Below are 27,730 nucleotides of genomic sequence, written 5' to 3'. Positions count from 1 at the left end.
AAAGTAACACAATTGAACTGTATTTTTTTTTTTACATACATACAGCATATCGATTTGTTTTTTTATTTTATTTTGAATTAGATTTTTTTTGCTTTCATTGTAAACCTATACCTGCATACAGCGATTCCAGTAATCACAGGAATGATTTATACTTTATTCCTGTGTTATCCCATTGTTTTATATATGCCTATTTTCACAAATATGTTGTAAGTAAAACAGAGCCTTGAAATTAAATAATTGTTCTTTGTGAAGACTTCATGGGCCCCTCACCCTTAGGGCAAATAGGATATTTGAACAAATGAGTATGATGTAAAAATATAATGGAATCTGCATCCATCTTTTACTTAATGTTCTGTGTTTTTTAAAGACAATTTAGTTATGTTGATGCTTTCCATGCAACTGTGCGAACAGAGTTTTCACAGGGAATGATTTCAACTTTTTAATGTTTTGCTTGATTTCTTTTGTGTTTACTCAACAGAACAAAGATCAGGAAAAAGAGGTTGCTAAATGGAGGAAACCATATAACCCACTTCCTCAGATACAATAAAATCTCATCTTGTCGTTGCTTACACAGAGTGGTCAGCAAAAGCTAGACAGAAGCTCAAAAGCAGCACATGGAGTTTAGACATCAGGAAAACATTATACCACTGAACATTCTCTTTTTAGCCAAACACTTGGACATGCTTATATCCTATAAATAAGGGAGTAGCTAGGAAGAGCTAAATCTGTTTTATTTATTTAATATAGCTTTAGAGTTTGGGTAATGTAGACATGTTGACTAGGGATGATCGAACGGTTCGGGTCCACCATCGGTTCGGCCCGAACATTGGGTGTTCGAGGTTCGGCCGAATTTAGAACTTTTTGCCCAAAAAGTTTGGAATTCGGCAACCAGAACCGACCAAAATGCAATGCTTCAGGAAATGGACTTTAAAAGCCCGTGATTGGACCAGAACCGTTAGCAAAAGCCAATTGAGGGGGCAGGAGAATGCTAGGAATGTGATTGGAGTGACTAGGGGGTCCCTAGACCAATCATTAGTGAATACGCCCCCCAGTATATTAGATCGCCCCCGCCATATTCCTAGTATTGTTATACTGGACATGGAAGAGAGTGGAAGCAGTTCTGTTAATTTTACTTTAAAAGTGTCATTTAGCTATTTATTAGTGTGAGGAAAGGGATATCTAGTGTAGTTAGAGTGCTCCTTTACACTTAAGTTAGCTTAAAAAATTTAGTTTCTGTAGGGAAAGTGTTAAGTGTCAGGGGACCGTAATGTAGTGTAGGGTTAACTGGCAGTGACTGCTATGGCAGGGTGACAAAACCCTTCCATAGCAGGGTGACCGCTATAGAGAAATGATCATTTCTCTGAATTGCTTCGGCACACCCATATGGCTTCTCACCAGCCAAGCATTTTTTATGCTGCAGGGGCTGCCACTGCCAGTGCTTTTTTGAGGACATGTTTGATGTCAGACATGACATCTGAACATGTGTATAGGGGCTATATATACACATATATGTCTGTATATATACCCCTAGACATATATAGGTGTGATAGTAGCAGAAATAAATGCTTGCGCTAATGAAATCATTTACAGTAATATATTTCTGCTACTATCACATTTATATATGGCTAGGTGTCTATATACATATAATTATGTGTGTATATATACCACTATACACAAGTTCAGATGTTTTGCCTGCCTCAAAAGAACCCAAAAAATGCCAAAAAAACGCTAGCGTCAAAAAAAAAATGCCCAGGTGTGTTTTTGCTGGCATTTTTTGGGGGGTTTTGGAGGCAGGCAAAACATCTGAACTTGTGTATAGTGGTGTATATACACACATCCATATATTTATATACACACCTAGACATATATAGGTGTGATAGTAGCAGAAATATATGCTTGCGCTAATGAAATAATTTACAGTAATATATTTCTGCTACTATCACACCTATATATGTCTAGGTGTGTATATAAATATATGGATGTGTGTATATACACCACTATACACAAGTTCAGATGTTTTGCCTGCCTCAAAAGAACCCCTAAAAATGGCAAAAAAAACGCTAGCGTCAAAAAAAAAAATGCCCAGGTGTGTTTTTGCTGGCATTTTTTGGGGGGTTTTGGAGGCAGGCAAAACATCTGAACTTGTGCACAGTACCACTATACACAAGTTCAGATGTTTTTCCTGACTGCAAAGAACCCAAAAAAATGCCTGCTTTGAAACCGGCAAGGTGTGAAAACTGAGGAGAGAAGCCAACTCCCTGAGCTGAAAGTTTTCTAATACAAACAATCCTTTATTTTTCTGGTTCTGGACATGCTACAGAGCTGAAACTTCACAGGTACACCTTTTAGACCCCCCAGACACAAAATCACACAAAAAAAGTTCTTAAAAATTGTCATTTTTGATAAAAAAGCCAATTATTGAAAAACAAAAAAAGAGATTTTTTGATTTTTACTTTGGATTTCAGATCTGGGGGGTCTAAAAAGTGTGCATGTGAAGTTTCAGCTCTGTAGAATGTCCAGAACCATAAAAAAAGATTGTTTGTATTAGAAAACTTTCAGCTCAGGGGGTTGGCTTCGCTGCTGTAACACCTTGCCGGTTTAATAGAAGGCATTTTTTTGGGTTCTTTGCAGTCAGGAAAAACATCTGAACTTGTGTATAGTGGTACTATGCACAAGTTCTGATGTTTTGCCTGCCTCCAAAAACCCCCAAAAAATGCCAGCAAAAACACACCTGGGCATTTTTTTTTTGACGCTAGCGTTTTTTTTGCCATTTTTAGGGGTTCTTTTGAGGCAGGCAAAACATCTGAACTTGTGTATAGTGGTATATATACACACATAATTATATGTATATAGACACCTAGCCATATATAGGTGTGATGGTAGCAGAAATATATTAGTGTAAATGATTTCATTAGCGCAAGCATATATTTCTGCTACTATCACACCTATATATGTCTAGGTGTGTATATAAATATATGGATGTGTATATATACACAAGTTCAAATGTTTTGCCTGCCTCAAAAGAACCCCAAAAAATGCCAAAAAAACGCTAGCGTCAATAAAAAATGCCCAGGTGTGTTTTTGCTGGCATTTTTGGGGGTTTTTTGGAGGCAGGCAAAACATCAGAACTTGCATCCTGTGCTGAAAGTTTTCTAATACAAACAATCTTTTTTTTATGGTTCTGGACATGCTACAGAGCTGAAACTTCACATGTACACTTTGTAGACCCCCCAGATACTAAATCCAAAGTAAAAATCAAAAAATCTCTCTTTTTTTTCAATAATTGGCTTTTTTTATCAAAAATGACAATTTTTAAGAACTTTTTTTTGTGTGATTAATAGTTAATGGGGCATGACCCAGAACCCTAGGCACTTTTTAGGGGCATTTATTGGGTTTTAGGGCTTAAAAATGGTGTTTTTTGATTACCGAAGTTTGGGTCCCATTGATTTCAATGGGGTTCTGAAATCCGGGCCGAACTTTCGGGAAGTTCGGATGTTCTGGCCGAACCAAACTTTTCAAAAGTTCGATCATCCTTAATGTTGACCTGGTCAGATTGGTTAGTCTATGGCAGGGCAGAAAGGTCGTAGAGACAAAAGGGCCTAGAATCTTGTGGAAGGCAGGAAATCCTATACAAGGGAGCTGTAAAGGATAACTACCCCCCCCCCCCAAAAGAAAAAAAATGTATATATATTGCAGCTTACAGTCCTTTGATGTGGTGGCTGCGTTCATTTTCTTTTTTCTTTTTTTTTCAAGCTAGAAACATTTTTGGCATATAAAGCAAATACCTGTTGATCTTTCCAGAAATGCAGTGTCTGTCACTTTCTGTGAACTGCACTTCAGAATATTTTCATCTCTAGCTAAATTCTGTAAACATCAATCGTCCTGCTTTTGTAATGGAGTTGAAGAGATGTGGACATGTTTTTGCCCATATCAGTTGAGTAGCCTTGGGGAAAAACCACGGCTCCCTCCATAGATACAGTGGATGAGTAATTTAGCCACCTATGACAGAAATTGTGTTTATTTGCAGGATTACCAGGTGAAAAGAAAGCAAAAAAAAGCTTGAAAAAATTAAAATAAAACAAATGCAGTCACTAAACCAAGAACTAGTAAACTGCAATATTTTCCTTTTTTTTTTAATTTAAATATACTTTGGGGCAGAGAGGGAAGGACATGCTGGGCAGCTGTGAATTATAGTAAAAAAAAAGTTGCAGTGAGGTGGGTAGACAACTAAAGGTGTGTGCACAAACACAAAAGTTACCCTGATTGGAGGTGATACCAGAGGGTGCAGCTGTAGTCATTATGCTGAGTGGGGAAAAGGCAATGCAGGTGAAGAACATTCTAGCACAGAGATTAAGAAAGGTGAAAAGGTGCTGCGCTGAATGCAGCTGCTGGGTTAACAGGACATTTTGTTGGTTGGAATGTGCTGTATTTGCAGCCTGAGAGTTAGGCCTCATTCATTTAGTTGCAGACTACAAACTCCTGCTGTAGACTCAGTGGAGGTCCCCAAATGCACATTTTAATGAGTTCTTAAAGGGTCATTATCAAAACTCTCACTCCACTAAGGAAGTCTCCAAATATGTGAGTAAAATGGACTGGTAAACGTAATGTACTGCTGCATGGACTTAGTGAATATTAGTAAATGCATTGAAATTGGACTGCTAGTTTATGTTGCTTTCCAGATTTATTCTATAGACCTGCTCATTAAATAGTAGTCTTATTATCAGTTAGACTCTTCCATTAAGTACTTACTTATTATATTGTGCTAAGTTTTACCTATCGAGCCTTGGTTACAACTTTGGTGTAGTCTGCAGAATAGCTCCATCCAGTTTAAAAACATGGAGGCTCCAAATACAGCTGTTACTAACAGTGAGGTGCCCTTGATGGACATCTTGCCAATGTCTAAAGTTTGATGGTGTGAATCTGTGGCTAGAGAAGGGGGAATGGAAAGTATGGTCTGCCCGTATAACATGCCCTCAGAGCACAGAGAGGAGCTGGCCCTTCATACCCTATTGGGAGATGCCCATCAGTCAGTGCTGTTGAAGCCGTCAGAAGACAGAATAACCTTGACTAATATTAGATGCATACTGGAGGACAATGCCCTCTCATCAGCCTGTCCTCTCATCAGCAGCAGTGGTGCTAAAACTTTTTTTTTTTGCCTAGCCCCAGGGGTAATGGGAAACCTCTAACAATTTACTAAAGCCTTGCAGGTGATTATGGTAGTGCTGCAGCCTGCAGAAGAAAAGTGTCACTAGCTTCAAGCTAGTAAAATTGACTGGCTGCTGAGAGACTAGTTTCTGTTGGGACTGAGTAATGTTCCCCTGGGGGAAATGCGTAAAGAAAAAGTGAATGCAGATCCCACTTTCAGTTTCAACTTAGCTTAGTGTTATGCCAGTCAAGGAAGAAACATTTGGACTCTATAGATGTATGGCAGTTGCACCCCCTCAGTGGTGAATTCTGTAGATATATTCATGGTGGATCCTTTCCAAGAGACTGTGAAAGAACTAAAGGAAACTGTACTGGCACCAAAGGAGGAGGTAGCTCAGCTTAAAGGAAAAGTAAACATCCACAAAAAAAGAAAATTGTGCTCCCCATTATTGCTTTTTGCCATAATGTGCTAGTATTCACAGCTTATTAGCACAATATGGCAGACTTACCCAGCAAGCGATACCCTCTAGCGCTGTGAGGTCAGTGCTCCCCTCTGTCATCAGCGCTTCCATCTTCTATTGACCTTTTCCCAAGTTCGGATTCTTCAGCTTCTTGATTGGACGAAGTAACTATTTTATGCATGTGCATGGGAGTTACTTTATCCTGGTACAGAACGTGCTGGGACTGTACATGGAGCTAAGCATGGGCAGCTCAGCTGACACTCATAAATGCTTCTCCGTGCCTGTCAGGGTTTTTTTTTTTCTAACAGAAAAGGCATGCAAAGTCTATTCGGTTATAAAAAATATACCTGTCTACCTGTTTTTTAAATAATTAATTTACCTCAACCTTACGCAGATGGCCCTGACTGAGGCAAGGCAGAACCAGCAAATCCAGAACAAAGACCCGGTGTCTGCTAGATGTTTTGAGTAGAAGGTCATTTTCTTTCGTGCAGAGAGCCTGCCTGTTTTTCACACAAACTTCCAAACAGCCTCTTTTTGTTGCCCAGACACCATTACGGGGGTTATCAGGGTCTTTACATCTCGAGATAAGAAACCAAAGGAAACCAGTGTTCGCCAATAAAGTTTTTGGGATGGTTGTGAAGTGTGGCTAAAAAAGAGCTGCAGTGAGGCAGGAGACTGGAGGTATATCAGCAACTAAAAGCAGGGAAAGGTCAGGGAGAAGGGAATGCAGACACAAAAATTACCCTGAACAGAGTGACTGTCACACAGTGACAGAGGGGGAGACCAGAAAGTACAGCTGCAGTTGTTATGCTGAGAGGAAGTGAGGCTGTGCAGGAACATTTCAGAAGAGAGAGATGACATCAGATATGAGGTGGATCTGCTGGATGGAATGTGCTGGAGCTGCAGCCTAAAAGTTAATGGGACATTATCCGAAGGGCCCCATCTAAGAAATTCTGACCTCTCACACAGGCTTGATGTTTAGGTACACTCCTGCTAATATGCCTGCATGCCTATGTACACAGAAATACCTCCTCTCCCCACTATAATCTCATGGATATCCTTATAACCATTATTCCTGAGAAATGTCCACTGAAGTTTACAGTTCCTCCTGAAGATACCAAGTCTGACAATTTTATCCATACCAATGCAACGAGGTTCACAACAGAATCCACATTCCGGCATGAACAGGTTTATTAAACTATTTGTACAACACTGAGGGCCCATTTATATCTTTGGGGTGCATTAACATGTATTACAATCCATTCATTTGAATGGACTTTCTAAAGCACCAAAAATGGTGCATGCACTATTTTTAGAAATGCAGTACACCACAAAAAACAGTAGTGCGTTAACTTTTGTTATGGCGCGCTGCAACTGAGGTTCCTTGGACTGTCATTCATAATGAATGGTACCACAGTGCACAAACATGAATAATATGCGTTAACACAATGCAGCTGTGTGAATATGTGCCCCCGATTTGCCCCAAACAGTGTTTAGAACTAGCAGTGAGTGAATCAGTATAATTTCACTCTTGGTCAGAGAGTAAATGGACCAATGTGTATTCTTGTATTGTTGGATAGATAGGAGGATGCATTGAAGAACCTTAATAATTCACCCCATCAGTGAACAGGTAAACCTGTGATCCATGAGATCACCAGCATTGTGTGAATTAGTAAAGGGATCCTTTGCACTGAATAAAAGTTTACTTTTGAAGCACAGGTTTCCTTTCCCTCATAACATGGGGCAGTAAGGGAATCCTGTATTTTATCATGAAACAGAAGCTATAATCTGAACTTTACAAAGTCTTATGTGTGCCTATAAGGCAGTGTACCATATCATCGTCAGAAATATGTAGTTATTTGTACTGTACAAATAAGGACTTCATAAGCTGCAAATAAGGACATCTGTGTCATGATGACTTTTAACATCCAAGTTGATTAACTCATTACTATTCAGTTCCTATGGTTTGTTTTTTTCCTAATAAATAAATACTCCCTTGAAGGCTTTTAATAGAACTTTGATGTCCAAAGCACTTGGTCGTACAGTGCAACTATTCCAGTTCTTGACTTTGAAACAAAATCATTTATAACAATATGCACAAGAATACTACATGTGTATTAACTCCAAGATCATTTGCTTTCAGATAGTATTTTTACTACTGTAATTTTTTTTTCTTTAAGGAAACCCAGATTGCTACAGCAGCCTACAATACCATCAGTATTTAATGATGACAAAGCAATCTTTAAAAAAAAAAAAAACCTATAGCTGTTTTTTCAATAGGCGACAAATTGATCATGTCTAGCTATATCTTTTCACTAATACTAAGTATTTTCTGTAATATTCAACTACTCTTGGAAATGTCTTGCACTTCTACTAACTAAAGTGATTATAATTTTTTCTTTTTTTTGTTACCATGAATATATCTCAGCCCTATTTGCTGAACTGTGAGATACAAAGTTGGAATGATTCTTTAGAAAGTCTGAGTCTTCTGTAGACCCCCCCCCCCCCCCCAGTCACAAGCACACTGGCTTGTGTCTGATCACCACAGATGAACTAAGGGGAAGAGAAAATGACGTATACTGTGAACAAATGTGCAGATTTTACTTGAAATGCATGCAGTGGCAAAAAGGAAAAAATCAAAAAAAAAATCAAGAGAAATCAACATGACTTGCTATAATTTTTTCTTCAACAACCTTGTGTTTAACCTTGACTTGTAATGCTATCTTTGGAGCAGCATCATGCGCTTGGAAGGATAAGACTATGCAGAGCAAATGTTTTCAATAGTCTCTTCGACAGGGACACACACACATAAAATAAGTCAGATGCCTGCAGTCCAGGACGCAGGAGAAACAGACTTGTTAATGTTTTAAGAATAATCAGTTTCCTGTGTTTTCTTTAAACTGATGCAAAGGTAGTTTTCTTGGTGGTGAAAATATCCATTGCTGCTGAGATGCTGTGGAGAACAGAGATGGGAATTTTCACATCGATCTCGGACTCGTCTCCAGTTATTGCTGATTTAGTCTAAAAATTTCTTCAGTTGCGAACCCTCCTCTTACTGTGTTGTGGGGAAACCAAATCTCAAACTAAAACACACAAATGAAAAAGAAAATACTTGGCAACTCAGGGTCATTGGAAAGCTGCTCAAGCAAATTTTGTTGATGTAACTTAGGGACGAAAAAAAAAAACCCATCTGATTTAGACTGGAAAATTCCCATTTCTTCATAGGTTTCTTTCTTTCACAGTGACCCATTTTCATGCCTAAAACATTTCCTGGAGGGTGTTAGGTGGCTAATGTCAGCACCTCTGTCTTGGGTTGTCAGGAGGATTGCATGAGGCCAGTGAGGCGTTTAGATGTCAGTGACTTCCCCTGTGGAAGAGAAACAGGAGAAAAGAACAAAAACAAATAGTAAGTTCTTGTTGGATATTTTTATTAAATTACAAAAATATAAAATAATAAAAACACACTGCAGGGGTGTTTTGAAGAGGGTAATGACAGAACAAAGGTAAAAATGTCCAGAAGCCATAGCAACCAGATTTTACCTTTAAAACAATGACATTAGGGGTTGCTTTGGGTTACTCCGGTTTGCACAATGTTCTTTGCTGCATTAAACAAATTTGCCTAATAAAAAAATGTAATGTTAATAAATGTTAATAATCTACTCATATGCTGCTAATATTGGGATGCTGACCAGGAAGATGATACACCTGACGAACCTTGTTCATCATTGCGGATGATGAAGATCTTAATCCTAGTAACACAAAAATCAGCAAGCTTTGAAAACAGTTAATAGTGGCCAAGCATTTTGCCAAGAAATATATTATCATACATAAAACTGGCAAAGTATAATTGTACAAATTACAATAATTTTGTGTGCAGTAGCCGGTGCTCTTTTTCAAAGTATATGCCAATGTGGGATAAAAGGTAACAGTAACTTTTGTGACATTTCCTCAAAGTTACCAGCATCCACCCACCATTCTTCCACAACCGGCATACAGCATCTCTAAAATATACTAACTTGTCTATATTCCTCCCCAGCAATACCATATTACTTTGCTCTACCCCCACAAAATAACAGACAATGGTTCTATATCCAGAGCACATTTTAGCTAAACAATGCTTCCCAGCCAGGAATAAATCTGTTTGTTCCTAGAGTATACAGTTACAGACAAAGCTACAAGCACCTACAATGGAAACCCTACTTAGGGTTTCATGTACACAGACAAACTTGTACACAAATCTCCATAATTATGATTATGTTTTATATTTGTTCTTAAAGCCTTGAGGAAGGGGGAGCGGTTTGGCTCTCGTTGAAATATATATAGTAAAAACCTGACTGAGGCTCCACTTCAAAAGCATAGTAATGGAACCTGGGAGGCAACTCGACATCATATCTATGAAAAAATGTATTTCTTTATTTATATATATATATATATATAAATAAATTGAAGGAATGCTTTTTAATCAGATATATATCAAATCAATTCACTTAAACTCCTGGGATATTGATCTTGTCAGTTAAGTAGCAGAGAGGGTTATTAATCAGTTTTAGCTTCTTTGGTGTTAATGTAATTAACAACAGGTGCACTAGATGGTTAACATTAAGACAACCTCCAGGAACAGGATAAGCACTGCCAGAGCCCTACAAAATGACCTCCAGCAGGCCACTGGTGTGAAGGTCTCTGACCAAACAATTACAAACAGACTTGAAGACGTGGCCTGAGGGCCCGACGTCCTCTAGTGGGCCCTGTGCTCACTGCCCAGCACCATGGATCTGTATTGGCATCTGCCATTGAATGCCAGAATTGGCAGGTTTGCCACTGGTGCCCTGTGCTTTTCACAGGTTCACCCTGACCACATGTGACAGACATGAAAGGGTCTGGAGAAGCCTTGGAGAACGTTATGCTGCCAGTAACATCAATCAACATGACTGGTTTGGTGGTGGGTCAGTGACGGGCTGGGGAAGCATATCCATGGAGGGACGCACAGACCTCTACAGGCTAGCCAATGGCACCCTGACTGCCATTCGGTATCAGGATGAAATCCTTGGACCCACTGTCAGACCCTACACAGGTGCAGTGGGTCCTAGTTTCCTCCTGGTGCACGACAATGCCCGGCCTCATGTGGCAAGAGTATGCAGCCAGTTCCTGGAGGATGAAGGAATTAATACTATTGAATGGCCCCCACAATTACCTAAATCCCATGGAACACCTCTGGGACATTATGTTTTGAGTCATCTGACACCGCCAGGTTGCATGGTAGTCTGTTCAGGAGCTCAGTGATGCCCTGGTCCAGATCTGGGAGGAAATACCCCATGACACCATCTGTCGTCTCATTAGGAGCATGTCCAGACATTGTCAGGCATGCATACAAGCACGTAGGGGCCACAGAAACTACCATTTTGAGTTGCTGCATTGCAATTTCAGCAAAATTGACTAGCCTGCTGCATCATTTTTTCACTTTGATTTTCAGGGGGTCTTTGAATTCAGCCCTCTGTAGGTCGATACATTTTATTTCCATCAAACGATGTGGCATCCTTTCATTCCTAACACCTTACCCAGTCCATATCAGTATAGATATCCAGCATGAACATTTTCCCCATTAAGATCTGATGTGTTTTCAAAGTTTTCCTTTAATTTTTTTTGAGCAGCGTATATAATAAAAAAACAGGCTAACTGAAAATATTTGGGAAAAAATATATAAATGGAAAAAAAAAAACAGCATCTGCAAGAAAAGGAACCCCTCAGAAAATCTTAGATGTGCTCAATGTGGACTAAATGTCTGCTTAAAATGACAAGTTCCTATATCAAAGATAGTATATGCAGTCCCACATAAAAATAAAACTTCCATCAGACCACTTGTTACATATGACCTTGGTCTTCCACATAAAACTACAACTTTAGAGAAAGGTACTGCAAGTGCCAATCTCCAGCCTCAATGGAACTCCATAGGCCTATCATGCGTATATAAATGAACTGTACTGGAAGACTCCACAAAAAGTATCTGTAATTCTGTGCTAATAGGTAATGTAGCATAAATCCTCCCTATGCATGAATAACGGATCAAGTAGATCTATTGCATTATCCAAGGGCATTGTGTATAGACCGACAAAGAGACCCAGACCACTTAATGTGTTTGACCTTAGTCCTCTATAATATGTATAATATGAGGAAGGGTACAAAAAATCCCACACATCAGCCTCAATAGAGCACCATAATCACATAGACTCTGTATGTATGCATAGATAGATTAGTGCTGGAAGACTTCACAGGAAGCATATGTGAATTGTATTATAGCGTCAATCCTCCATATGTATAATGGTTGGTAAATACTTCCTAATAAGCATGCAACACCCTCACATCAGGGGTCACTGTAGATGCCAAGCATCCATGGTGTAGAATAAATTCATGACGTCACATCACGGAGACACCAGCTGGCCCATAACAATATATGGTGAAAATAATACTTAGCCATCCACTCCAGGCATGATTGGTCCAGCTTCACATGAGGCACTTGTATTCCAATATTTTCATATAAAGTCTTCCTGGTCTGGTCTTTAAAGGAAGCTTAGAGGGGAAGCCTTCTCTAGGGTGCTGGGGGTGTACTGTGGTTGAAGTGAAACCTCACTGATTTGGCCAGTCATGCCGGCTGCATCAGAGTTATATTTCACATTCTCTTTCTTATGTGTCTTTATTATACCTATATTTAAACTTAAAAAGGCCACCATTGGTGCCAAAACAGCATGAAAGCCCAACTCATATGACGTCATGACATCATCACACATGCCGTGACGACATAACGTCACTGCTCATGTGTGAAAAACCAAATAGCGACCATATATATATAAAAAAAATGCAAAAACTCATATCACTGACAAAAATCACAGTGCACCCAACCCAAATGAAAAGAAAAAAAAAAAGAAACCTACATGAATTTAAAACCATATTGGCTTAGTATGAATCATGTTTGTGTAAATATCAATATTCGACCCATCAACTTCGATTCCTGAACAGGTTAATGCTAAAAATAAATAAAATTAAACAAGGATCACTGGTTATGTGCGGGGACTTTAATCTTACCCCTAATCCTGAGGTAGACATAACTACTACTTCCAAACCTAATATGGCATCTCTCCAATCCTTCCTCACCTCCCACGACCTATTCGACGCTTGGCGATGCCTACACGTTTCAGGGAAAGACTTTACTTTTTTTTTCTAACAGTCACAACTCTTACTCGAGAATTGACTTGTTTTTGGTTTATAAATGGACACTCAGAAAATTCAGAATGCATCAATAAATAACATCACATGGTTGAACCATGCCTCTATAAATTTAGATGTGTTGGATTCTTCTGCATTCCTACCTATGACCGTCTGGAGACTGAACCCATACTTGCTCAACTCTCCACACAACATGGAACTGGTAACTACCCAATTGAAAGAATATTTTGCTCATAACATGGGGTTTGTTAAGGACCCTTTTGTCCTCTGGAATGCCCACGAGGCCTTTATGCGAGGCATTCTTATTAAATTAGGATCTACGGAGAAAAGGAGGAGGCAGCAGCAGATGTACCGCCTTTTAGCGGATATTAAACAGGCCGAATTACTAAATAAAACTAACTCTGACCTTTCCCTCTGCACTAGACTTACTAATTTAAGACACAAATTATGTCTACTGCTCTTTTATAACTTTGAGAGAAACACTAGACATCTAAAAATGCTGCATTATGCAACTGACAGCAAGGCTGGAAAATCTTTAGCAAGAAGACTACAGGGATATAGACGTAGGACCAAAATCACTAACCTGGTTCATCCCGTTAGCAGGCAAAAGGTTCTCAATCCACAGGAGATTGCGGACGCATTTAGCTGTTACTACAGTTCACTTTATAATCTTAAATCTGACCCATCCATTCCCCAAGCAACCATACCAACCATAGATGGCTTTCTTGCCCAATTAAAATTGCCAAAATTGACGACGACCCAACTAGATAACTTAAATACCCCATTCACTTTGACAGAGATACACAAAGCCATTGATTCCCTCCGGAATCAAATCACTGGGACCGGATTTGTAGGGGAATATTATAAAAGATTTAAACACATACTGAGTCCCAATTTGGAGTTAATCTTTAACGCTGCTGTGGCCTCATTCTGCATCCTGCTTCCCTCAGGAAATGTTAAGTGCTCTTATTATTACGCTGCCTAAGTCAGGGAAGGAACCAACCACTCCCAAGAATTTTTGCCCAATTTCCCTATTGAATGCAGATCTAAAACTTTATGCCAGACTTTTAGCCCTTAGATTAGTTGAATTATTACCCCCTCTGATACATCAAGACCATACCAGGTTTACCAAAGGAAGACAAACATCTGATACCACTAGAAGAGATAACATCTTCCACTTTGCGAAAAAATTGAAAAACGCCTTCTCTGTTCCTGGCTTTGTAAGCAGAGAAGGCGTTTTACAGGATACATTGGGCATACCTGGCAAGGGTACTAGCGAAATATGGATGCAATATTAGCTCAATATACATGCCCATCAGCCTGGGTATATACCTCAGGCATTTTGTCAAAGCCATTTCCAATTACTAATGGTACATGTCAAGGATGTCTGCTTTCGCCCCTTATATTTAATACCCTTATGGAACCATTAACCGAATATGTACGTGCACACCTAGACATCTGAGGGATCCAGATTGGAAAACAAAACCACGTCATTAGTCTTTTTGCTGATGACGTTATACTAATGCTCACCAAGGTGGAAACTTCCCCTCACAGCGATGCAAAATGCACTACGATTGTTTAACTCTGTGTCCTATTAAAAAAGTGAATGCATCCAAATCACACATATTGGATTTAGTGGTGGATCGCCAAACTAGACTAAAGCTGCAATCATATCTACTCTATATATGGAAAGACGAGAGTATTTCATACCTAGGAGTGGTACTTGCTAGTGCAGTTGAGTCACTCTTTGTGAAAAATTATTTACTATTAGTTACAAAACTGAAGACTGTAGTAACTCAACTATCTCATCATGAATTATCATGGTCAGGCAAACTGGCATTATTTAAAATGCTTGTATTACCTCAAATATTATATCTATTCTGAACAATGCCAATACCCGTACCTAACCACTATTTTGCCTCCCTACAATCCATATTAAACCAATATCTTTGGAAAGGGAAAAAAGCTTGTTGTGCATTTAGTAAGCTTATCAAACATTGGAAGGCCGGGGGCCTTGGGCATGTGGTTATCAAGGATTACTATGTTGCTACTGTGCTCACCCAACTAAGGGATGGTTTACCCAACTGCATACCTATTTATGGGTGAATATTGAGGCTGAGTTGACACCGAGTAAAAATCTCCCAACCTTTTTAATGGCAGCATACCTCAAGCCACCCAAAACCCTATCCGTGTCACCCCCAATGATTGCCTCACTATGTATATAGAAACTCCTACACACTTATCCAACCACCTTTCTGTGTGAGAGCCACTTGCCACTGTTGCCAGAACTATTAACCTTGCTTGAAGTTTTTCTCAACTGTCTGCATGTTCAAGTTCTAAAATTCCCAGCACCTCTTTAAATATAAAAGTATAACCTAATGGACAGCGCTATCACCGTTAAACCGAAATTTTTCCTCATACACTGTAAAATTATATATATAATAATGTACTACATATAAAAGTGCAAAGTGCTACATGTGCAAAAAAAAAAAAAAAAAACTACAAGTATCAATTAATACAATAAAAAAAAAATACAAAAAATATATTTTTAATGAAGTGCTATGTGCAATGTGCGAACTGCTAAATTATGTGCACAAAAACATGAATAAAATATAACTATTTAAGCTATATATAGCTATTTAATTACATGTGCAAAGTTCATGCAAAATATATATAAGATATAATTACTATGAAAAAACTTGTACAAAAAATTAATGCAATAAAATTCATAAGTGTCCCAAGTGGCATCAAAACAAATTCCTCAATTGTTCACCAAACAAAAAGTGCTCTCTACCACCGTAAGTTCTAAATGAACTCACTGCAGCAGCATTTTTGCCTGAAAATGCTAAGCTGTGTCAACTTACCTACATTTGAAAAATGTGTAAATATAGCATATTTACAGATTTTCTTTTTTACCAGGAGTGTGTTACATACAGAGTACATATATATATATATATATATATTTATATATATATATATGTGTGTGTGTGTGTGTGTGTGTGTGTGTGTGTGTGTGTGTGTGCGTGCGTGTTCCAGGACGCCTAAGGTAATTTAAAAAGTCCTGGCAACCGGTCCAGAAAGAAATCCTCTCAGCTGGAGAAACTCTACAGGCACTGGGTCAGTGTAGCAAGACAAGCTCTGTGTGGCTGATTACCCTCTTTGATGCTGTAACCAAAAAATGTTTTTGCATCCCCTTTAAGTAGGGCACTGAGCACCAGCTTTGTACTTCCAGAATCACAATACAAATTCAGCAGTCTAGAGATGCTACAAACGCAGGTCTTTGCACACGTACTGACCCATTGGCCGTATAACCTTTGCGCTAATCCAATCTTCTTAGGTGGATCAGTTCCAGTGGGTGGCAAGGGAGACTCATATACATACTTGTTTGCAACCAGTAGCTTTGCACCTTTATTGTTTTGTGTTTTCAGCTGTTTCTAATATTATACTCTAATGGTTCTATAGGCAGCATGTTTCTGGTGTGCAGGTTGTAGATACAATTGGATTATAATGGTTGGTGCTTGTGAAACAGTTTATTGCAGAAGCTACATACAGAGTGCAGAGTTCAGGGGGTGCTCTGCATACAGATTGCAAAGTTCAGGGGTGCGCTATATACATAGTTCAGGGGTGCACTACCCACAGAATACAGGATTTAGGGGTGCACTGTGTACAGAGAGTAGAGTTCAGGGGTGTGTTATGTACAGAGTGCAGGATTCAAGGGTGCACTGCGTACAGAGTACAGGGGTATGTTACACACAAAGTGCAGAGTACTTGGGTGTGCTACACAAAAACTGCAGAGTTCAGCTCTTTTCCACAGCTCTTTATCTCTGCATAACTCTTCCACAATTATTACCCCTCTTCAGCTCTGACCTCTGCCCCCCTCCACTACCCTCACCCCCCCCCCCATTAAATGCTCCACCATCTTTTATGTATCTTACCTTTGTTGCTGTTTTCTGCATTTGTAAATTCCAAAAGCCAATATAAAGGAATAGTAGTGGTAAAAAAGCACTTGCAGGTTTAACCAATTTTTTGTTTTTTACAGTTCTCCTTTAAGGGGAGAGTGGCAGGGGATGTTTTCTATGCCTACATACTTTTGCTAATAGGTGTCCCTCATTCCCATCTCAGAAAGCTGAGAGACACATACATCACTCTTGTCCCCACCCTGCACTCAGTGGCAGCAGCCCAGGAGAACAGATCTGTGGGAGCTGCTGGGAGAGAAGCTGTCACTTGAAAACACAAAAGTTAGGCTTCTGTATTTACAAATGACAGTAGTGAGCGGGAGCAGAGGGCCATAGTTGGAGGAGGTCCCACGTTTTGGTAAACAAAATTGCTGCCTAAAAGTATTATAATTTCCTTTTAATAAAGAATACTAATGATGTGTAAAAAAATTTTCTACAATTTATAAGGAGGCAAAAAAAACTGGTGGCTGTAATTTTTGGAAAACATTTTTGCTGGATAAGTGTGAATTAATTTAGTCTATCGGCTAACCTTTGCATTATTTTATAACTGGTAGCACACCTCTGTAAAACCTCTTCCACTGCACTATGAAAATTCTATGAGTATATGAGTACTTGTACTGTTACTAAAGTCAAAGCTTCTACTATCTTTGAAGGTAGAGGACACATACGGTAGTTGAGTTTAAAGGAGTACAGAAATTATGGTTTTTAAAACCGCAATGGAAATTTTAGGCATATTGCTTTATGTGTACATTTTGTGAAAATAATATGCATCTAAGAATTCAACAAAAAAAACAATTAGGTGAATAGTGGATTTGCTGCCTAGTGCCTATAACTATAAATGACTATCTCCATGTTTCCTTTCCATTAGTCTGTGTACACATATCCACATGGGCCTGTTAACTATGTTTTAAATGTCCTGCTGTATAGTAACTATTTTTTTAAAAAAATCTATTATTAAAAAGAGAGTAAAAACTTTAACCTCACTTCCGGTGTAAGAAAACGTTTACAGTCTTTACATTTATAAATGAGTTGCAAATAGACAAATGCAACCCATGTCTGCGGGCTAGATGCTTATTTCACTCATGCACTGAAATCTTCTATTCACAAGCCATGAAGAATTAAAGCAAAACTTTACTCTCAATCAACATTGACTATTTTTAATCTTTATGCTGCTAGGATTAGTGAATACAGTAGATAGAGAATAATTTCATACTTATTTGTTTTATTTATTTCTTTTTTTTACATTTCTTCAGTTATTTCCTGGTTTCAAGGCCTAAACAAATGATGTCAAATGTCCCGGGAGTCTTCAGGAGGGGAGGAAGTGTTTTATCAGCTCAGCACATTCTCCTGCCTGCATGGCATGCTGAGGGCAGATGGAGTAAGTGAATGCTACATGAATCAACTGCCCTTACTCAAGATAGCCATGGCCAGAAATGCTAGATTGTGTTTTTTTAGAGTGTTTTTTAAAGCATGGAGATAGGAGTGGATGGGTGAGTTTACTTTGACTATTATAAATTAATTAAATAGCTTTTTCATTTGTGGAGCTTAGATGCAGTGTAGTTCTGCTTTAATATGTAAAAAAATGATTGGCTTAAAACCAAAATGTTTCTTGACACTACTTTTTCCTTCCACTGGCCTTATATACCGTATTTATCGGCGTATAACACGCACTTTTTCCTCCTAAAAATGGAGGAAAAAGTAGCTGTGCGTGTTATACGCCGATATAAAAAAAATGTCCAGAAAGCAGCGCCGAGAGGTAGAAGGGGCGGGCGGCGCCGAGAGGTAGAAGGGGGCAGGCGGCGCCGAGGAGAAGGAAGGAGGCGCTGTCATCGGAAGTCCCGCCTCCTATGCCGACGTCAATCATAGGCGCCGGGACTTCCGATGAGAGCGCATCCTACGTTCTCCTCGGCGCCGCCCGCCCCCTTCTACCTCTCAGCGCTGCTTTCTGGAGATTTTTAAAAGTGATGTGTATAGTGGCGCTGGCGAGGCTGCAATTATGGGCGCTGGCGAGGCTGCAATTATGGGCACTGGCGAAGGCTGCATGTATGGGCACTGGCGAAGGCTGCATGTATGGGCACTGGCGAAGGCTGTATGTATGGGCACTGGCGAAGGCTGCATGCATGGGCACTGGCAAAGGCTGCATGTATGGGCACTGGCGAAGGCTGCATGTATGGACACTGGCGAGGCTGCAATTATGGGCACTGGCGAGGCTGCAATTATGGGCACTGGCGAAGGCTGCATGTATGGGCACTGACGCTGGTGAGGCTGCAATTATGGGGACTGGCGCTGGCGAGGCTGCATGTATGGGCACTGCGCTGGGAGGCTGCATGTATGGGCATTGGTGCTGCTGCAATTATGGGCATTGGCGCTGGTGAGGCTGCATGTATGGGCACTGGCGAGGCTGCATGTATGGGCACTGGCAAGGCTGCATGTATAGGCACTGCACTGGCGAGGCTGCATTTAAGGACACTGCGCTGATGAGGCTGCATTTGTGGGCACTGGTAGGACTACATTTAATTTAAATAAAATGTTCTGAGTTCAAAGCTGTTTATTTTAAATTTCAGCTTTTTTCCTGAAATTTGTTATTTTCGGCGTTTTATACGCCGATAAATACGGTAATAAAAAATAAAGGAATTTGGAGGTTGGGTGAAAGATATAGAGTAATAATTTTGGAGTACATTTTTATACAGGTTTATTCATCAGACCAAAAAGAGAGATAAATGAGAGACGGAAAGGCACACTGAGATTTTGTCTTTTTTTTTTTTGTAGATAAAGTTATTGTTTACAGTAGCTATAAATCCGAAGTGAATAGTTCTCTCACGTACATACTATACTAAATATCACAATATAGAAAATGTTTTGAGGATACCTAGAAGATACAGATGTATGTTCCTGAATGGAAACATTATTAATCCTATGTATTGATATATAATAACATGAGCGCCAGAAAGGAGAGACTATAGCAAAGGTAAAAGCATATCCCTGTGTCCGAAAACATGGGGTGCAGGCTTGTCCTGATACTCCCAGCCAGTTCAGGTGAATAAATGATGAAAAACGGCCTCAGCTTACATATCTCCGCCAAACCATACACCCTGATGAATTTCTCCATGCCCACGGGCAGGGTGATATGCATCAGTGGGTTTGGTTTGGTGGAGACATTCCCCTTCCTTTTCTGAATGAACACAGTGAGTGATTCCAAACTGAAGCTTTTTGATATTTTCAGGGGTGGGTGGGCCCTGTCAGATAGGTTGTAGGGGGCCCTGTGATTTCTAACAGCAGTACAGACGGTGATCCTTTCCTCTTTAAATATAAAGATATCATGAAGGATAAAACAGAAAAAAACACAAGACAATAAAAAAACTAAAGAAACTGAAGTGGAAGACAGAAAATACAGTAAAAATTTAAGAAAAGCTACAGTCAAGAAAGATATAAATCTTGTAAAAATACTGAATCATGTATTGCAGGGAGATGCCAAGAAAGATAAGGACCAATATAACAACTACATTTGTACAGACATTGAAGATGGAAACAAAAGATGAAAAACAAGAATCACCTTTCAGAATATCCATGAAAACAAAGTACATACTGTATGCAACAGACTGTCTATGGGAAAATCTTTACTGATTGAATTAAGATAAACCAAAGGATGGAAGAAATAATTTAAAAAACTTTATTGAAAAGCCATAAACTGGGAAGGGCCAAACACCCCCGTTTGGTGTGCAGCAGAACTCCAGAACAGGGGAAAGGTTCTAACCCGAACAACGAACCTCATTGAAGTCTATGGGAGCTGAACAGGAAAAATCAAAAGTGCCCATTTTGAAGGCTTATATGCAAGTAATTAACCATAAAAGGGGTATGAGGGTCTGGGTACCAGTGGCAGCTGGTGCTCAAAATTTTTTGGGGGGGCGCAAACAGAAAAATGTAGTAGGCATTGCTTTGCGGCAAAAAACGCTTTAAAAAATTGTGTGACTTTGAGGTCGCAAAAGTGCGAAAGGGGCCTTCAGTAATTAAGGTATAGTGTGCCCACTTTCAATGCAGAGAGACCAGCGTGCCCCCTTTCAATGCAGAGAGACCAGCGGGCCCCCTTTCAATGCAGAGAGAACAGTGTGCCCCCTTTCAATGCACAGTGACCAGCGTGCCCCCTATTAATGCACAGTGACCAGCGTGCCCCCTTTCAATGCACTGTGACCAGCGTGCCCCCTTTCAATGCAGTGACCAGTGTATATGCCCCCTTCAATGCAGTGACCAGCGTACATGACCCCTTCAATGCAGTGACCAGCGTACATGCCCCCTTCAATGCAGAGATCAGCATACATGTCCCCAATGCAGAGACCAGCATACATGCCCCCTTCAATGCAGTGACCAGCATACCATTCCTCCAATGCAGTGACCAGTGTACATGCCCCCAATGCAGTGACCAGCGTACATGCCCCCAATGCAGTGACCAGCATACATGCCCCCAATGCAGTGACCAGCGTATATGCCCCCTTCAATGCAGTGGCCAGCGTGCGTGCCCCCTTCAATGCAGTGACCAGCATACATGCCCCCAATGTAGTGACCAGCATACATGCCCCCAATGCAGTGACCAGCATACATGCCCCCAATGTAGTGAACAGCATACATGCCCCCAATGTAGTGACCAGCATACATGCCCCCAATGTAGTAACCAGCATACATGCCCCCAATGTAGTGACCAGCATACGTGCCCCCAATGTAGTGACCAGCATACGTGCCCCCAATGTAGTGACCAGCATACGTGCCCCCAATGTAGTGACCAGCATACATGCCCCCAATGTAGTGACCAGCATACGTGCCCCCAATGTAGTGACCAGCATACATACCCCCAATGCAGAGATCAGCGTGCGTGCCCCCAATGTAGTGACCAGCATACATGCCCCCAATGTGGTGACCAGCATACATGGCCCCAATGTAGTGACCAGCATACATGCCCCCAATGCAGAGATCAGCATGCGTGCCCCCAATGTAGTGACCAGCATACATGCCCCCAATGCAGAGATCAGCGTGCGTGCCCCCAATGTAGTGACCAGCATACATGCCCCCAATGTAGTGACCAGCATACATGCCCCCAATGCAGAGATCAGCGTGCGTGCCCCCAATGTAGTGACCAGCATACATGCCCCAAATGCAGAGATCAGCGTGCGTGCCCCCTTCAATGCAGTGACCAGCATACATGCCCCCGATGCAGTGACCAGCATACATGCCCCCAATGCAGTGACCAGCTGTCAGGAAGGCTCTGGCAGAGGATGAGTTAAAACTCACAGGCTAATCCCGGCTCCACCCTTCTCATCAAGAAAGAGCACTATTTAAGCTGGATCAGCACACAGGTTCAGTGCTGTCTCGCCTTCAGCTTCCCCTGTTGTTCCTGCTTCTGCTACCTGTCTCCACCTGTGAAATACCAACCCGGCTTGCTCTTGACCACCCCTGCCTCCTGCCTGCATCGACCTCGGCTTGACTTTGACCATCCATCGGCACCACCGATTTCATCTGATCTGCTCTTCCTGTGTATGACCCGGCTTGTTTAACTCTGCTTACTTTCAGTTTCTGGAAGCTCCCAGTCACACCCGCTGCCTTCTCTCCACTGGAGTTCTGTGGCCACCTGACATACTACTCTGCCATCAACCAGCACCAGCACGCCATCAGGCACTCATGCGACTCTGTACTCCCGCGCCTTCTGTTTACACTACCAGGGGCCCCGAGTCAGAGGTGTAAGAGAGGCCTTCCTCAGCATATTCAGGCTCCACCCACCAGGTACGTGACAGTACGAGACAGCCGTGTCTGAACCTGAGCGTGGAACCTCTCCCATGGATGAACTTAGCCAACACCTGGCTGGCATCACACAAGCCGTGAAGAGCTTACAGGAGGGTTATGTTCAACTGGAGGAACGGGTCCAATCCCTTTCCTCTACTACCACCGCTCCCAGTGCTGCTTCCTCATCCTCCACCGGAAGCCCTGTACCTCCGTCAGTTGTGATGTTACCTCCAGAACTCAGAGTGCCTACCCCAGAAAGATTCTCCGGTGACCGCAGCAAATTTAGGGCCTTCCGCACAGCTTGTGAACTGTACTTTGCCCTACAGCCTCGCACCTTTTCATTGGAAACCACAAAGGTTGGATTTGTGGTTTCCTTGCTACAGGGTGAACCCCAGTCATGGGCCCACCGCCTATTGGAACAGAAGGCTTCTTCCCTTAATACTCTATCCTCCTTCTTTGGGGTCATGGCCCAGATTTATAAAGACCCTCAACGTACCGCCACTGCAGAAACTGCGCTTTATTCTCTCCAGCAAGGCCGCAGAGCGGTAGAGGACTATGTCTCTGATTTCAGACGCTGGAGTGCAGATACAAATTGGAATAACGCAGCTCTCCGTTACCAGTTTTGTATGGGACTCTCAGAATCCCTAAAGGATGAACTTGCCAGAGTTGGAGTGCCACATTCCCTGGACGATCTCATCAAGCTCTCTATTCAGATTGACCAGAGGTTAATGGAGCGCAGGTCTGAGAGGTCTACCGGAGTTTATCGCCCTGTATGGATGCTTCCACGGGTCCCCAGTCCTCCTGGTTCAGCTCCCGTTGAGAATTCAGGACCTGCTGGTGATTTCACTGAACCTATGCAGCTCGACCTACTCCGTCTTTCGCTCACCCATGAAGAACGCCAATGCAGGCACTTGAATAATCTGTGTATATACTGCGGGGAACCAGGTCATTACGTGAGGAACTGTCCTGCCAAACTCCGTAAGTGCCTGTCTATCTCCCCTCCCAAGTCTTTCACTCAGCTTAGCAACTCTTAGCATCGAAATCTCTCTGTTCTATTACAGCTTCCAGGAAGAGTTATTCAGGTTCCAGCTATCATTGACTCAGGAGCCTGTAGTTGCTTTATTGACCAAACATTTGCTGACAACATCAGATCCCTCTGCAACCCAAGACTCGGAAGCTTTCTGTTCACCTTGCGGGACGGATCCGCTATTAAATCCGGACTTGTCTCACAGGAGACTATACCAGTACCTGTCATCATTGCTTCCTGCCACAAAGAACTCGTATGTCTTGATGTCATCGCCTCACCCTTGTTTCCTATCATCTTGGGGATGCCATGGCTGTAGGCTCATAACCCACACATCAATTGGATTACACAAGAGATCCAGTTCAACTCATCCTATTGCTGCCAGCACTGCTTATCAGATTCCCCTGGTTCACCTTTGTTATGTATGGACTCGGACTCCGAAGTTTACAAATCTGTTCCTACTGCCTACCTGGACTTTCTGGATGTCTTTAGCAAAAAGAGGGCGGAAACTCTTTCCCCCTCACCGGTCTTATGACTGTCCAATCGAGCTACTCCCCGGGGCTGAGGTACCGTTCAGTAGGATTTTTCCCTTATCTGAACCAGAACTCTTGGCCCTAAAGGACTATATTGATGAAAGCTTGAAAAGGGATTCATCCGCCCTTCTACCTCTCCGGCCGGAGCGGGCATTTTCTTTGTTGAGAAGAAGGATCATTCCCTGCGACCCATGCGTTGACTACCGTGAACTTAAAAAAGTCACAATCAAGAACCGGTACCCCTTACCCTTGTTACCCGAACTTTTTCAAAAACTCAGCAATGATCTTTACAAAACTGGATCTTGGAGGAGCGTATAACTTGGTCCGCATACGGCCCGGGGATGAATGGAAGACGGCATTTCGTACCCGATTTGGGCACTTTGAATACCTGGTGATGCCCTTCGGTTTGTGTAATGCACCTGCTACATTTCAACATTTTGTCAACGATATTTTTCAAGACTTTTTGGACCTTTTTGTTATTGTCTATCTGGACGACATTTTGATATTCTCTTCTTCATTGGAAATTCACAGGGAACATGTAAGGAAGGTGCTAACTCGTCTTCGACAACATGGTCTATACGCCAAACCAGAGAAGTGTGAGTTTGAGCGGTTGAGCATCCAGTTCCTGGGACTGATAATTTCTACTGGAGGCATAGAAATGGACCCTCAGAAGGTTGCTGCTATTCTGGACTGGCCTGCTCCCACTGATAAAAAAGGAATCCAACGTTTTATTGGTTTTGCAAACTTCTATCGAAGATTCATCAGGGGATTTTCCACCATCATTTCCCCTATTACCCAATTAACCAAACAGGGCAACATGTTCTCCTGGACTGCGGAAGCCCAGTCTGCCTTTGAAAACCTCAAACAATTATTCACATCAGCATCCATTCTTAAGCATCCTGACCCGGCTCTACCATATGTTCTGGAGGTTGATGCTTCAGAAACGGCAGTAGGGGCAGTGCTCTCCCAGCACCAGGGAACCTTCTGCATCCAGTTGCGTTTTTTTCTCGTAAACTCTCTCCAGCCGAGAGGAACTACGATGTGGGGGATCGTGAACTCCTAGCGATTAAGGCAGCATTGGAGGAGTGGAGATATATTCTGGAAGGGGCAGCTCATCCTATTCTTATTTTTACAGATCATAAGAACCATGAATACTTAAGAACAGCAAAACGCCTGAGGCCACATCAAGCCAGATGGGCATTGTTCTTTGCGAGATTCTGCTTCCACATAACATACAGACCTGGGTCAAAAAATACTAAACCAGATGCCCTCTCACGAATGTTCGTAGAATCTGAAGAAACTGATCTCCCGGACACCATTCTATCTCCAGGAAATTTCCTCCTGTTGCAGGAAGACTTAATTTCTCTAATCAAGCAGGCTTGTGTAGGAATTCCCTTGCCCCCTGAGACACCATTACAAACCAGGGATGATCTATTATGGCACCAGGACAAGATCTTTGTACCGGAAGGTGTACGCATTTCTGTTCTGAACCTGTGCCACGACCATGCGTTGGCAGGACATTTTGGGGCCAGCAAAACAGCCGAATTAGTACTCCGTACATTTTGGTGGCCTCATTTGCAGGAAGACTGTAGAAAATATGTGGGGGCATGCACCACATGTATCCAGAATAAAAGCAGCAGGACAAAAGCATGGGGTTTGCTCAAACCACTGCCAATCCCAGATAGACCTTGGAAAATGGTGTCAATGGACTTTATTGTGGAACTTCCCCCTTCTGAAGGGTGTACAGCCATTTTTGTAACTGTCGACCGGCTCTCTAAGATGGCACACTTCTTACCCATGAAAGGCACCCCTTCTGCGTTGGAAACAGCAAAAATTTTCATTAAAGAAATTGTGAGGCTTCATGGAGTCCCGGTTAATATTGTATCTGATCGAGAGGTACAATTCCCCTCAAGATTCTGGAAAGCTCTATCTGAGTCCCCGAAGATTGAGTTATCCTTTTCCTCAGCCTACCATCCCCAAACAAATGGACAGACGGAAAGGACAAACCAGACTCTGGAACAATACTTACGGTGCTTTTCCTCCTTCTCTCAAGATGACTGGGTAACACTGCTGCCATTAGCCGATTTGCATACAACAATACTAAACACTCAGCTACCCAGCAAGCTCCTTTTTTTTGCTAACTATGGTTTTCATCTATCCCTGAATGTCCCGTTCCAGCTGTGATGGAAACAGTAACCTTCCTCGAGGCTAACAATAAATTGTTACAGGAAGCACTTACCAAGGCACAGGAATACAGTAAAATAATTTTCAACAGGAAGAGATGTGGGGAGTTAATTCTGGAACCTGGTGACCAGGTATGGTTATCCACAGTTAACCTGAAATTAGCCTGTCCTTCAAGGAAATTGGGACCTAAATTTGTAGGACCATTCCCAGTAAAAAGGAGAATTAACAACGTAGCTTATGAATTGGAAATACCAGCTTCCTTTACAATCCACCCAGTTTTTCATGTCACCCTGCTAAAACCCACCATCCCTGATCCTTTTCCTGAGCGAAGTACAGGTCCCCCCGAGCCAGTGATTGTGGACGGTGAAGTGGAATTTGAGGTCGAAGCAATTATGGATTGCAGGAAAAGGAGGAATCAGGTTCAGTACCTGATTAAATGGAAGGGGTCATGGTCCTGAAGACAATTCCTGGGAACCTGAAGAAAACATCCATGCCAGAAGACTCATCCAGGCTTTCAACCGGGCCCACCCAGAAAGAATGGCCCAGTTGGGCATCCGGAGGCTGCCCATGGGGGGGGGGGCCATGTCAGGAAGGCTCTGGCAGAGGATGAGTTAAAACTCACAGGCTAATCCCGGATCCACCCTTCTCATCAAGAAAGAGCACTATTTAAGCTGGATAAGCACACAGGTTCAATGCTGTCTCGCCTTCAGTCTCCCCTGTTGTTCCTGTTTCTGCTACCTGTCTCCACCTGTGAAATAACGACCCGGCTTGCTTGACCACCCCTGCCTCCTACCTGCATCGGCCTCAGCTTGACTTTGACCATCCATCTGCACCACAGATTTCATTTGATCTGCTCTTCCTGTGTATGACCCGGCTTGTTTATCTCTGCTTACTTTCAGTTTCTGGAAGCTCCCAGTCACACCCGCTGCCTTCTCTCCACTGGAGTTCTGTGGCCACCTGACATCCTACTCTGCCATCAACCAGCACCAGCACGCCATCAGGCACTTGTGCCACTTTGTACTCCTGCGCCTTCTGTTTGCACTACCAGGGGCCCCGATATAGAGGTGTAAAAGAGGCCTTCCTCAGCATATTCAGGCTCCACCCACCTGGTACGTGACATCAGCATACCATTCCCCCAATGCAGAGATCAGCGTGCGTGCCCCCTTACTTACCTGGAGCAGCAGGGGCGGCGATCGGCTTCTCCTCAGTCCCCCGAACAGCTTCTTCTCCTCTGTCCCGGCCTGTCTCCTCCAGTCCTTCCGGTCCCGCCTACTCCTCGGCCAATGGCATGGGGTTTGCCTTGCGGCCAATCACGGAGCACATATCGGACGCGCTTCCTGATTGGCCAGGAGGAGGATCGGTGTGACAATAGCGAATTTTCATTCGCTATTGTCACCCAATGGGTGGGCTCGGGACGCACTGCTCTGTGCCCCGGGTCCA

General features: G+C 42.1%; 1 protein-coding gene across 3 annotated transcripts in view; it reads right to left on the bottom strand.

The window, feature by feature from the left end:
• Positions 1 to 8,186: 8,186 nt before the first annotated feature.
• The window catches only part of RGS6 (regulator of G protein signaling 6), a gene marked incomplete at its 5' end in the record, with an annotated part of 657,279 nt that continues 637,735 nt past the window's right edge, over positions 8,187 to 27,730 (bottom strand). For all 3 annotated transcript variants that reach the window (XM_082275029.1, XM_082275027.1, XM_082275028.1), the window contains one exon: positions 8,187 to 8,973. In XM_082275029.1, the coding sequence (XP_082131155.1) occupies positions 8,923 to 8,973 (51 nt within the window). In that variant the 3' untranslated portion in view covers positions 8,187 to 8,922. The remainder of the gene's footprint in view (positions 8,974 to 27,730) is intronic.

Source organism: Pelophylax lessonae (genome assembly GCF_965119305.1).
Source record: "Pelophylax lessonae genome assembly, chromosome: 13".
Classification (NCBI taxonomy): Eukaryota; Metazoa; Chordata; class Amphibia; order Anura; family Ranidae; genus Pelophylax; species Pelophylax lessonae.
Note: the sequence above shows the minus strand (reverse complement) of the source record. Positions and strands in the feature narration are given on the sequence as shown.